Here is a 13,407-nt window from a genome sequence, read left to right on the forward strand (position 1 = left end):
AGACACCTGACGGTGTCCAATGGAAATTGGTGTTACATTTTAATGAGTAAAATGTCTTTCTACCCCGGTCCTACCCAAAGCACAAATAAATAGAGAAGACCAGACTAAACAGGAGTAAAGAAAACAATGTATTTTGAACAAACTACCTTTCTTGTTTTTTGATAGTGTATGTTGTGTTACGAGCTCCCTCAACAGTCACATGATCACATGAACATGTTGATGAATGAGATGATGAATGAAATACCTTGGTAGGGGAAGGGCTCCTAATATGGACCGGCTCTTAAAGGCACAGTGCAGCTCACAGCCTTCGTTTTGCGTTTTTGTTGCAGCTGAGCGCATTTACAGTTCAAAAATCCTCCTATGGTAGTAAAACAAACCCAAAACTACCCAACGACGACATCTGTGAAGCTCGACAGTTTCTTGTTCACGCGAGTGCATAAATTAACCTAGTTATTACGTTGTCGGTTTGGTCGGAGTTCGATTCAACTGAGTGATTCCGGCCTCCATTTTGTTTTCCACAAACTCATGATGACGTCTGACATAGTTTGCTAGTGACGTGTCTTTTTGTGCATGATGTGGTCTAAATTTAGATCCAAAAATAGGCCAAGACCAGCCGGGTCCAAGTACGAAATTAATTCGTAAAAAAATCGCAGTTCTTGACTCTTCGGGTGCAAGTCAATGAAACTTGGTAGTTCTTCTAACGGATAGCTGCCTGTGGTATGACTAAAAGCCCCAGGGGCTCCGTGCACCTGGATTTGACAAGTTCAGTACCTTTAAAGGCACAGTGCAGCTCACAGCCTTCGTTTTGCGTTTTTGTTGCAGCTGAGTGCATTTACAGTTCAAAAATCCGCCTATGGTAGTAAAACAAACACAAAACTACCCAACGACGACATCTGTGAAGCTCGACAGTTTCTTGTTCACGCGAGTGCATAAATTAACCTAGTTATTACGTGGTGTTGGGTCGGAGTTCGATTCAACTGAGTGATTCCGGCCTCCATTTTGTTTTCCACAAACTCATGATGATGTCTGACATAGTTTGCTACTAGTGACGTGTCTTTTTGTGCATGATGTGGTGACCTGATCTAAATTTAGATCCAAAAATAGGTCAAGACCAGCCGGGCCCGAGTACGTGACGAAATTAATTCGTAAAAAAAAATCGCAGTTCTTGACTCTTTGGGTGCAAGTCAATGAAACTTGGTAGTTCTTCAAACGGATAGCTGCCTGAGGTATGACTAAAAGCCCCAGGGGATCCGTGCACCTGGATTTGACAAGTCCAGTACCTTTAATCAGTGCCTCCTGTTCTGACAAACTAACGGCGCTAGAGCGCTAACAAACAAAAAAAAACAAAAAAAAAATAGGGATAACTTGCACATGTCAAAACAGTTGCAGAAACACAAATCTCAAAACCGTTGGGCTTTTTCTCTTTTTACATTTAGTCAAGTTTTGACTAAATGTTTTAACATAGAGGGGGAATCGAGACGAGGGTCGTGGTGTGTGTGTGTGTGTGTGTGTGTGTGTGTGTGTGTGTGTGTGTGTGTGTGTGTGTGTGTGTGTGTGTGTGTGTGTCTGTCTGTCTGTCTGTCTGTGTGTGTGTGTGTGTGTGTGTGTAGAGCGATTCAGACTAAACTACTAGACCGATCTTTATGAAATTTGACATGAGAGTTCCTGGGAATGATATCCCCGAACGTTGTTTTCTTTTTTTCGATAAATGTCTTTGATAACGTCATATCCGGCTTTTTGTAAAAGTTGAGGCGGCACTGTCACACCCTCATTTTTCAATCATATGGATTGAAATTTTGGCCAAGCAATCTTCGACGAAGGCCGGACTTCGGTATTGCATTTCAGTTTGGTGGCTTAAAAATTAATTAATGACTTTGGTCTTTAAAAATCTGAAAATTGTAAAAAAAAAATTTTTTTTTATAAAACGATCCAAATTTACGTTCATCTTATTCTTCATCATTTTCTGATTCCAAAAACATATAAATATGTTATATTTGGATTAAAAATAAGGTCTGAAAATAAAGTAGATGTGTACTGCCGGGCAGTACATACCCCAAGCGAAGTCGTCCATCTGTGTGTACATGATTCTCTCTCTCTCTCTCTCTCTCTCTCTCTCTCTCTCTCTCTCTCTCTCTCTCTCTCTCTCTCTCTCTCTCTCTCTCTCTCTGTCTTAAAATGTGTCATCGATGACGTGTTTTCATACTTGCTAATGCGGCAGGCTAATCATGACGTCAAATTGAAACTTCTTGAAGTCTCTCAGAAAGGGACATGAAAACCATGTGGGGGTTACTGGTTTGGGCTGAAAAAAAAACCCAACTCCACCTAAAATTCAAGCGCCTATGGGGCTGAATTATGCAGCATAAATTGTGAAACATCAGGATATCTCACACTTTCAATTCTGCCATCATGTCAAATCTGACAACAAACCTAGCCACAAAATGTCATAAATATCGGTGTAGAATTGAGACTTAACGGTTTTTAACTGCCAAAAATAAGTTTTTTTGACTGGAATAGTTTGTCTTGAAATTCAGTTTGGGACAACGGACCCACCCACTAAATTTCATAAAGATAGGTGAAAATTTAAATGTAACGGTTTTTAACTGCCAAAATTATGTTTTTCTTCTGGAAAAGTATGGAGTGAAAATCAGTTGGGGACAACGAACCTACCCACAAAATTTCATAAATATCGATGAAGAATTGAGATTTAACGGTTTTTAACTGCCAAAAATAAGGTTTTTTGTCTGGAAAAGTATGTCTTAAAATTCAGTTTGGGACAACGGACCCACCCACTAAATTTCATAAAGATAGGTGAAGAATTGAAATTTAACGTTTTTTAACTGCCAAAATTATGTCTTTCTTCTGGAAAAGTATAGAGTGAAAATCAGTTGGGGACAACGAACCTACCCACAAAATTTCATAAATATCGGTGAAGAATTGAAATTTAACGGTTTTTAACTGCCAAAATTATGTTTTTCTTCTGGAAAAGTATGGAGTGAAAATAAGTTGGGGACAACAAACCTACCTTTAAAATGTCATAAGAATCAGTGAAGAAATAGGATTTAACGATTTTTTAACAGCCTTGACACTGAACATTTGATAAATCATTGGTGATGTCATCATAACCCAGTCGTTGTAGTTGTCGTCGTAGTTGTTGGTGTTGTTGTTGTCATGTTCGTTGTCGTGATTGTTGTTGTTCTCGTGTTGTTGTTTTTGTTGTTGTTGTTGTTGTTGTTGTTGTTGTTGTTGTTGTTGTTGTTGTTGTTGTCGTCGTCGTCGTCGATGTCATTTGTTGTTGTTGTTGTTATCGTCGTCGTCGTCGTCATCGTCGTCGTTGTCAGAGGTTATTTCTAAAGATTTCATTGATAGTCTTTGTTCTCGTCACCAAGACTTGCTAAGAACAAGCTTGGAACAGCAAGAGTTCCAAGAACAAGATTAGAACAACTCATTACATCATTACCAGTACGTCATTTGTATTTAGAACACACTTTAGAAAAAAACTCTTCACCTACAAACCAGTCACCCTCACATTTCCGAGGTGTTTGTCTAAACCACTTACTGAAATGTTTTGAGGTTTAATGACCATACACATGTTGAACCGGTGAGTGTCTTCCGCTGCTTAATTCGCAAATAACTATTTTATTAAAGTCCGCTTGAAACGCTCAAAGATGAAATTCCATGTTAAAAAGTGACAAAAGTTTCACATTTTCCCGTTGTAACAGCTTCCGATGATATTATATGAAAATTCTGATCCTCTGAGAGGATTCCCCGAAACAAAATCAGTTTGTACGCCTAATTTTAATAGAATTGTCCAAACAGTGTCGCTAATATTGTGCTAAAAGATGAATTCTAGAACAATGTTCACAGACAGACACCACTTGGCAAAAAAATTTTCAGTGCTGGGAGATGAAAAAAAAAACTACCTCGCTACGCGCGGGCTCCGCCCGCGCTCCGCTTGGAATATAAAAATTATTATCAAAATCAAATTTCCGAAATCGATTTGAAAACAATTTCATCTTATTCCTTGTCGGTTCCTAATTCCAAAAACATATAGATATGATATGTTTGGATTAAAAACACGCTCAGAAAGTTCAAACGAAGAGAGGTACAGAAAAGCGTGCTATGCAGCACAGCGAAACCACTACCGCGCTGAACAGGCTCGTCAGTTTCACTCCGTTTTGCACAAGCGGCGGACCACGGTCATTGTAAAAAAATGCAGTGCGTTCACTTTCATTCTGTGAGTTCCACAGCTTGACTAAATGTAGTAATTTCGCCTTACGCGACTTGTTTTAATTTGATTTGATTTGATAGCTGTTGCTTTTTAGGTCCAGCGGACCATATAGGCCAAATCAGGACCCCACAAGTTTAACATTACACAAATTCAAATTAAACCAATTTCAAAAAACAAAGTCAGGAAATGTATTATAGTAAAACTATGTATCACAGTAAAACTATTATCACAGGCGTGGCACCATGGTGCCTTTTCTTTTTAAAGCAGGTGAACATGTGTTATATAAGTGTGACCAGTGTGTAACCTAGCCAAAACACTTTCTTCTTTTCTACTTGAAGCCATCAAAACTACACAAGATACGCCCTGAGCATTAAGGTGTCAGCCACTCATCCCCTGGTCACACATGACAAACTCGGAATTCACCATATTTTGGGGAAAAAAAGGTGGAGAATTGTATGTGTTAGAAAAGGTAAGTGAAAGGGCTTTGGGGAGGCAGAAATAGAGAAGAGACAAGAAAAAGATCCTAATTAGGTTCACGGCATCGAGAGTGATGCGACCTTCTCTCAGAAGTTAGTAGAGAAGGCTCCCCCATCCACCACCCGGGGGACGCGCCTCTACGCCAATTAGGGGGCGCTAGTTTTTGTGTGTTACTTCTCGCTGAAATGTAATGACCTCAGTTTTAGGTCATAAGAGCTTTTTAGGTGTCTGAGGCATTCTTAAAAGCTCATTAAAAAAATTTAACTGGTTTAAGAGATATTTGCAATTAAACACCCTTCTGGGTCCACACGGACCGACGACGATCGGCGAAGGTTAAATAATATACTCATTTACTCAGTCACCACTTCACAGCCCGTGGCTAGTGTGTGCCGTTCGTGTGTGTGTTTGTGTGTGTGTGTGTGTGTGTGTGTGTGTGTGCCGTTTGTGTGTATGTGTGTGTGCGTGTGGGGGTTATGTCAGTGTGTGTGCCGGTGTGTGCCGGTGTGTGTGTGTGTGTGTGTGTGTGTGTGTGTGTGTATGTGTGTGTGGGGGTTATGTGCAACATAACCTTCTTTTGTGAATATCTTGGGGCCCTATTTTGTGGCATCTCATACAAACAGATATCCCCATGAAAATAAAAAAAATGTAAGGGCTAAAGAGTGGCCTGCTATAGGATTCGGTTTTGTTTTTTTAAATATATATTTTTTCTAAATGACAAATACTCAATATAATATGTCAATATAAGAGCCAAAGAGTGCTCCACTTTATTAAATCAAATCAAATCAAATCAACTCAAATACATTTTATTGTAATTGTGGCATAAGCTTTACAAACAACCAGCGCCTGCCCAATGAAGGACTACTCTAATCACATGTATACACGGACATTCACAAAAACAAAACACGAGAAAAAAGCAGAAAACAACAATCATAGGAATATATACCCCAAAAGGGCTTTACACGAATACTAAGCGTTATATATGTACAGTGGTGGACAATTACCTAACATACATTCTTGAGCAAATGTGTTATCAAAATCTAAAACGAAGTCTTCCATCACTGTCGCTTTCAGCAATTTGATATTAATTACAATATAAGGTGCGTTTTTGAAATTATTGAGACTCAATTATTGGGAGAGAATTCCACACGTTGCCAGAATGAGCTAACACTGACTTGATCTATCTGATATCCTATAAGAGTCGTGAGGTACCTGCAGAAAAAAGGTTGCGAGAGTGTCGGGCTGGTGTGTGGCTAATGACCTTGACCTTAACGTCACCAAAACCAAGGAGATGGTCTTTGACCGTAGGAAGAAAAAGACTCCCCTCTTACCACTCACCATCAGCGGTGAGAACGTAGAGCAGGTTGATTCCTTCAAATTTCTAGGGGTGACCATCTCCAATGACCTTAGCTGGGCTGTTCATACTGACCTTTCAGTAAAGAAGGCCCATCAGCGTCTCTACTTCCTGAGACAGCTGAGGAAGTTCAAAGTGTCCTCCTCCATCATGTCCCAGTTCTACAGGGCTGCTGTAGAGAGTCTCCTTACCTTTTCTATCACGGTTTGGTACAGCAGCTCCTGCCAGTTTGAGAAAGAAAAACTGGAGAAGGTCGTTAGGGCTGCCAGCAGGATCATTGGCAGAGATCTCCCCTCTATAGACTCCCTTCACATCCTGCGCATGATGAGGAAATGTAGGTCCATCATGCAGGATCCCACACACCCGGCTGGTCATCTCTTCCAGCCTCTGCTCTCGGGGCGCAGGCTCAGAACCCTCAGATGCCGTACGGCAAGACTCAGAAACAGTTTCTACCCCCAGGCTGTCCTGGCTTTTAATAACCGGTAAATGAACTCTACAGACTGTGACACGTTTTAGGATGCTCTAGGAGTATGATTTTAGTAGCTGACATGACATACTGTGATATATAGAGTGGGTTTTAGCATGGTGACACCACTGTGACGCGATGAAGCCAGACTATGTTTTAGCAGCTGGTTATATTACTGGAATACACATCTAGTATGTTTTAGTAGTTTTAGTCGTTCTTTAACCACTGTGATGTGTTGGAAGAGTTTATTTTTATGTGCTGTTTTAGAGGTACATTTTATCAGTATGGAACATGTTCAGTTCTTACAGTAGTTGATAGTGGGGGGGGGGGGGGATCCTATCTTATTCTGCGTACTTTTATTGTGGTTCCGATAGCTCTTAGAGTTTCATAGTTCTCACCATGTCTGTATAGTGCATGTATTAGTTACTGTGATACCAAATTGTCTTACCCATGTATGTATGATGCTATGCGCCAGTGATGTATGAATGCTATTTATTTTTGTTTTTATCACACAGCAAGCTGCTTTCCTCGTGTATTTTTTATGTTCATTCATGTATTGTACACTTGGCAATAAATTATCTATCTATCTATCTAAATATTCAACTTTATGATAACAGAAAGAGCAGAACTGATTGCGCACACTTCTTTTTCTTTTCACACACACACACACACACACACACACACACACACACACACACACCACACACACACACACACACAAACACACACACACACACGTGACACAGACACACACACACAGACGCACACACACAGACGCACGCACACAAACACCCCCCCCCCCCCGCACGCCCACACAAACACACACCCCTTTCAGAAAGGCAACATATGCTCAGAGAGAGAGAGAGAGAGAGAGAGAGAGAGATAGAGAGAGAGAGAGAGAGAGAGAGAGAGAGAGAGAGAGAGAGAGAGAGAGAGAGAGAGAGAGAGAGAGAGAGAGAGCACTTTAGACACGTTTTGACAGTTCTTTCAATTAAGTAGACGTGCAATGCCAAGGCACTGCATACCCCCAGCGAAGGACAAATCGCCTATCTCTCTCTCTCTCTCTCTCTCTCTCTCTCTCTCTCTCTCTCTCTCACACACAAACACACACACATACAACACTCGCACACGCAAATACACACACACACACACACACACATACGCCACATACGCACGCACACAAACACACCCCCACCACACACACACAAACCCCTTTCAGAATGGCAACAGTCTCAGAGAGAGAGAGAGAGAGAGAGAGAGAGAGAGAGAGAGAGAGAGAGAGAGAGAGTGAGAGAGAGAGAGAGAGAGAGAGAGAGAGAGAGAGAGAGAGAGAGAGAGAGAGAGAGAGAGAGAGAGAGAGAGAGTGAAATAGAAAGAGAGAGCACTTTAGACACAATATACATGTAATATAAATACAAAGAGAAAGAAATAGTGACAAAAGTGATTTGAGACCACGCGTATACACACACACACACACTCACTCACCCATGCAACATTCATGCACACAAACTCACATGCACATAGTCAAACACATGATACACCCTTACATGAACACACACACACACACACACACACACCACCCTGTACACACACCCCCCACACACACACAGACAAACACACACACACACACACACACACACTTACACATCATTTCCATCATTTTCTTTTCAACCAACTGTCAAGACGTTTTGACAGTTTTTTCAATAACAACACACACGCACCCACTCATAAATCACTTTCTTTTCAACATAATGAGAAAGTTTACCTTCAGACTATTTTCTTTCTTTCTTACATAGAAAACATACTGACATTTTAGCAAAAGCCTACCACCGCGAAAAAATACGCTCTTGCTTTCCAATGTTGATTTCTGTTGACACTATGTAAAAGTTAACAAAGGCTCTTTTGTTACCAACTCTAGAGAGCTAAGAACGTTCGGGATGCATTCTTTTAAACGGTATGAAAGCAAAAGACCCAGAACACTTTTGTCACCAGTGTTTAGCCTTTTCAAAAAACGCTTTGATTAGGCGCATTTTTCTAGTGCACAACGGTCTACCGTTCGACTTGTTGTCAGGGACAGAAAAATTGCAGAAACGGGTACGCACTAAGGATCGAATTGTGTTCTCCACCACATGCGAGATATGACTAAAGAAATATCCCATTATCCACAAAGAGTGTTTCAAAAATACTTGCAAATGACGTTTTTTTTATGGTCCAAAAGAATGTCTTAGATTTTTCATGGGTGGACTTGAGAGAGAAGCCTTTCTTTTGACAGGATGAAATGATGGTTCGTCACCCGTGTTGTTTATTCCTGGCGAGGGTGGGGGTTATAATATTTTGATGATCAATAGGTAACAAAAGGTACTTATTCAAATACCATCAAATTCTGAGAGTTACAAACTTATACAAGAGGCGAAGCCTTCAAGGCTCACGTAAGAAATCGACAAACAGTAACACAAACTCAATCACTCCGTCACACACACACACACACACACACACAGTAAGCATAGGTGACACTGTGCAAGAAAGCGAGACACTAGATCTAGATCTGTCTGTCTGCATGTAGCCTACTTACAGGGACACGACTGCCAACTAGTCTTGGCCCGCTCAAAATAACAATGACCGAGACTTTCAGTAATTCCTTCGCGTGACGTCTAACCCTCTTACGTCATAATGTGACGTCTTCAAATGACGAAATGTTAAAGTTTCTACCACAGACATACACACGCACACACACACACACACGCACGCACAGACAGACAAAGTTACGATCGCATAGGCTACACTTACGTGAGCCAAAAATGGCCCGTCGACAAGGTAGACAAATCACATGCCCCCCACAACCCCTGTCGTATCTCATCAGTGAATGTATCTGTCACAGACAAGAAAAGAACCGTCAATATAATTGTCGTTTAGCGTGAACAGAGTTCGGATTAATAACATATATTTGATTTGCTATACTCAAAGGTCGTGTTTACGCGTCAGTTGATGTCTGGCTCTGCTTTACATCATTTGCAAGTATTTTTGAAACACTCTTTGTCAACTGTCGGTCTGGGCGGGTGTCATCTTTGAAGACGTGTCTACCCGATTTAAATTCATTGTACCAGTTGTAAGTACTCGTTTTGGAAGGAGCGTTCTTCCCTCAAAATTCCCACAATATGCAGTAGGTGTGAGAAACTTTAGAGATGTTTATGCTTCATTGGTGTAAACTCCCTTTTTTTGAGCTCCATGACAGGCACGTAAACATGGACGGGTTGCGTTCTTTGAGAGCTGTTTTCTTTGCAGAGGAAACTTTGAGATACATGAAAATGTGTGTCATCACCAATGAAAGATTGCAGTATACATACGTCATTGTAAATATCATGAGGCATTGCCAGGAGCTTGGAGTCTAAGGACTTCCAGAACACCCTACGTATAACCTTGTTTTGGGAATATTTTGGCGCCCTATCATTCATGCAAATACCCCTATACATGTATATTGCTATTCTGATAGACATGTGAGGGAATTCGGGGGCTAGCTGTGATTGGATAGTCTCACAGAGCCCAATTTTGGCGATGTTTCCATATTTCTACGGAAGTCGTTCAATATTGTTTCAGGGGCGGATCACATCTATTTTAGGGCGGGGCGGGGGGGGGGGGGGGGGGGGGGCGAAATTTCTTTTAGGGATAATTCGACGACGAGAAGCGTTCAGTTGAGGGCGCGAAGCGTTTGAAACCTCATAGGGGGGTACGGGGGCATGCCCACCCGGAACATTTTGATACAAACAAGGAAAATTGAGCAATCTAAAACAATCTGAGCCAAGAAACTTCCCTTCCAAAAAGTAAATTTAAGAAGACAAGTTTGGACAATTGAACGACCTGGTGCAAGCTGAGCCCACAAATTACCCAACTACTTTCCAAAACCGCCACTTAGAAGACATAGACCGGCTCCTAGGGGGGCATGCCCATCTGGAAAATATTGATGAAAATCAAGGAAAATTGAGCAATCTGGTACAATCTGAGCATCAGTTTTTCTTTATTTTCCATTTTTCCATTTAGTCAAGTTTTGACTAAATGTTTTAACGTAGAGGGGGGAATCGAGACGAGGGTCGTGGTGTATGTGTGTCTGTGTGTCTGTCTGTGTGTGTGTGTAGAGCGATTCAGACTAAACTACTGGACCGATCTTTATGAAATTTGACATGAGAGTTCCTGGGTATGATATCCTCAGACGTTTTTTTCATTTTTTTGATAAATGTCTTTGATGACGTCATATCCGGCTTTTCGTGAAAGTTGAGGCGGCACTGTCACGCCCTCATTTTTCAACCAAATTGATTGAAATTATGGTCAAGTATTCTTCGACGAAGCCCGGACTTCGGTATTGCATTTCAGCTTGGTGGCTTAAAAATTAATTAATGACTTTGGTCATTAAAAATCTGAAAATTGTAAAAAAAATATTTTTGTTATAAAACGATCCAAATTTACGTTCATCTTATTCTCCATCATTTGCTGATTCCAAAAACATATAAATATGTTATATTTGGATTAACAACAAGCTCTAAAAATTAAATATATAAAAATTATTATCAAAATTTGTTTTTGAAATCAATTTAAAAACACTTTCATCTTATTCCTTGTCGGTTCCTGATTCCAAAAACATATAGATATGATATGTTTGGATTAAAAACACGCTCAGAAAGTTAAAACGAAGAGAAGTACAGAAAAGCGTGCTATCCTTCTCAGCGCAACGAATACCCCGCTCTTCTTGTCAATTCCACTGGCACTGCCTTTGCCACGGGCGGTGGAGTGACGATGCTACGAGTATACGGTCTTGCGTATCTGTGAGTTCGACAGCTACTTGACTAAATGTTGTATTTTCGCCTTACGCGACTTGTTATTGTTAGGCTGGGGGGAGGGGGGGTGTCCGGAAACCCCGGAAACACCCCCTACAACAAACAACAAAACTACACGTGGTTCCAGTTTAAAACGAACAGACGGTCTATCATTTAATCGAAGACATGCCAATGCTTACCAATGCTTTCAAGCTCTAAGATGTTTATAAAGTACCTGAATTTACTTAGTTCCGACGAAACGTGACATACTAATACAATGTATGCCCTTGAACACAGCAATATTTCCGAACTGAAAAGTGTTGAGCGCATTGCCAAGTGCGTGAGACTTCACTTAAAAAAGGACTTTCTGTCAGTCAAATGGAGACACAAAGTACAACAAGATGAATTTTTATTTTGGATTTGTTGTTTTTAATATGCGACAAAACTCCAATTTGACATTGTGTTGAGTACGAATAAACCAGTTAACAGTTCCAGCGCTACATGGAAAAAAGAACAAAACCCACGTGATAGGCTACCTAAAGCGATTATGATTGGTCGAGATGTTTTCGACGAGCATCGTTTGCATCGTCTGCACGGCAAAGCATGGTGATAGAGAAGGAGAGTGTACTCTTCGGTTCATTTCCATCAAAGTTCTAGAGTCAGCTTCAAGATCAATCCATTTCAGTGGCATATAAGCTTGCCCAGTAACTGGTTGCAGTAATGTAGTTTACCGGCTATGGAAATGGGGGTCCCAATTTTGCAAATCACCAACAATCTGCTGAAACCTCTCTTGTGTTTGGTGTTCCCCAAGGTTCTGTGTTAGGCCCGGTGCTGTTCATTATGTACACAGCACCGCTGACAACTCTCATAGAGAATCATTGTGTGCTACACGAAATCTTCGCAGATGATACGCAGATCAATCATTCCGCATCACATGACAACTACCCAGGTTTGGTTCTGTCGCTACAGGAGTGTGTGAGAGATGTCGGGGCATGGATGGAAGAGAACAAACTCAAACTAAATGACGACAAAACTGAAGCCATGCGTTTTTCATACTCCACCCCTACCCATGCTAAGTCTATTTCAGAACTCCCACAGGCCATCTCTTTGAACAATATTGACATCAAGTTCTCGGATACATCCCGTGATCTCGGAGTCTTTTTTGACAAAGATCTTAGCATGAAACAGCATGTAGTCCAAACATGTAAAGCAGCGCGAATGGAGATCCGGCGTACAGGTTCCATTCGACAGTACCTTACCGAAGACGCAACCAAAAGACTAGTCTGTTCCGGCATACTCTCTAGATTAGTCATCAAGCCCCTGCAACTAGTCCAGAACGCTGCCGCTAGACTCGTGTTTCGAACACCTATGAAACAAAGCGTCACGCCTCTACTCAAACAGCTACATTGGCTTCCAGTCGAACAAAGAATTAAATACAAGATCTGCTGCATATTCTATCAAATTGCCGCGGGGTTGTCCGCTCTGCCTCCCAAAATAAATTTGTCAAAGCTCCTAAGTATCAGAGGGACGATCATGGTGGCCGCTGTCTTTCAGTCGCAGCTGATCATATCTGGAACAAACTCCCTTTGTCTCTACGTCTCAGTCCATCTCTGCCTTCTTTCAAAGCAAATCTCAAGACTCACCTCTTCAGAGAAGCATTCTATGATGATGTAGTTGTCGCGACCCTGTGAATGTGCACTTTCGGATGAACAATGTTTACTGTGTGTGTGTGTGTGTGTGTGTGTGTGTGTGTGTGGACATGTGTGGGTGGGTGTGTGTGTGTGTGTGTGTGTGTGTGTGTGCGCACATTATAATTGTTGTGTATACTGGGAGTTCGTTCCTGTAAGAGCCTCTGGATTTTTGTAACATTTATGTTTTGTTTTTTTGTTTTTTGTTGTAAAGTGTTTATGATTGTGTTCTATTCCGTCAATGGCGTCATTCTGGTAATGATGTTGTTATTGCTTTTGTAAAGCGCTTTGTGTGTTCGAAAGCGCTATAGAAATCACCATCACCCGTGAACGCTATAGGGCATGTCCAAAAAATTAGCTCTCTCAACGCTTGAAATTAAAACACACATTTC

At 41.2% G+C, this 13,407-nt stretch overlaps 1 protein-coding gene across 1 annotated transcript; it reads left to right on the top strand.

The window, feature by feature from the left end:
- Window positions 1-5,993: 5,993 nt before the first annotated feature.
- On the top strand, window positions 5,994-6,542 carry LOC138956129 (uncharacterized). The gene has a single exon (XM_070327573.1). It carries the CDS (start codon window positions 5,994-5,996, stop codon window positions 6,540-6,542), a length of 549 nt encoding a protein of 182 aa, XP_070183674.1.
- Window positions 6,543-13,407: the final 6,865 nt, after the last annotated feature.

Source organism: Littorina saxatilis, unplaced genomic scaffold (assembly GCF_037325665.1).
Source record: "Littorina saxatilis isolate snail1 unplaced genomic scaffold, US_GU_Lsax_2.0 scaffold_438, whole genome shotgun sequence".
NCBI lineage: Eukaryota > Metazoa > Mollusca > Gastropoda > Littorinimorpha > Littorinidae > Littorina > Littorina saxatilis.

Excerpts from the sequence above, each read along its gene's own strand:
- LOC138956129 (XM_070327573.1), top strand. The coding sequence starts at position 5,994 with ATGGTCTTTGACCGTAGGAAGAAAAAGACTCCCCTCTTACCACTCACC.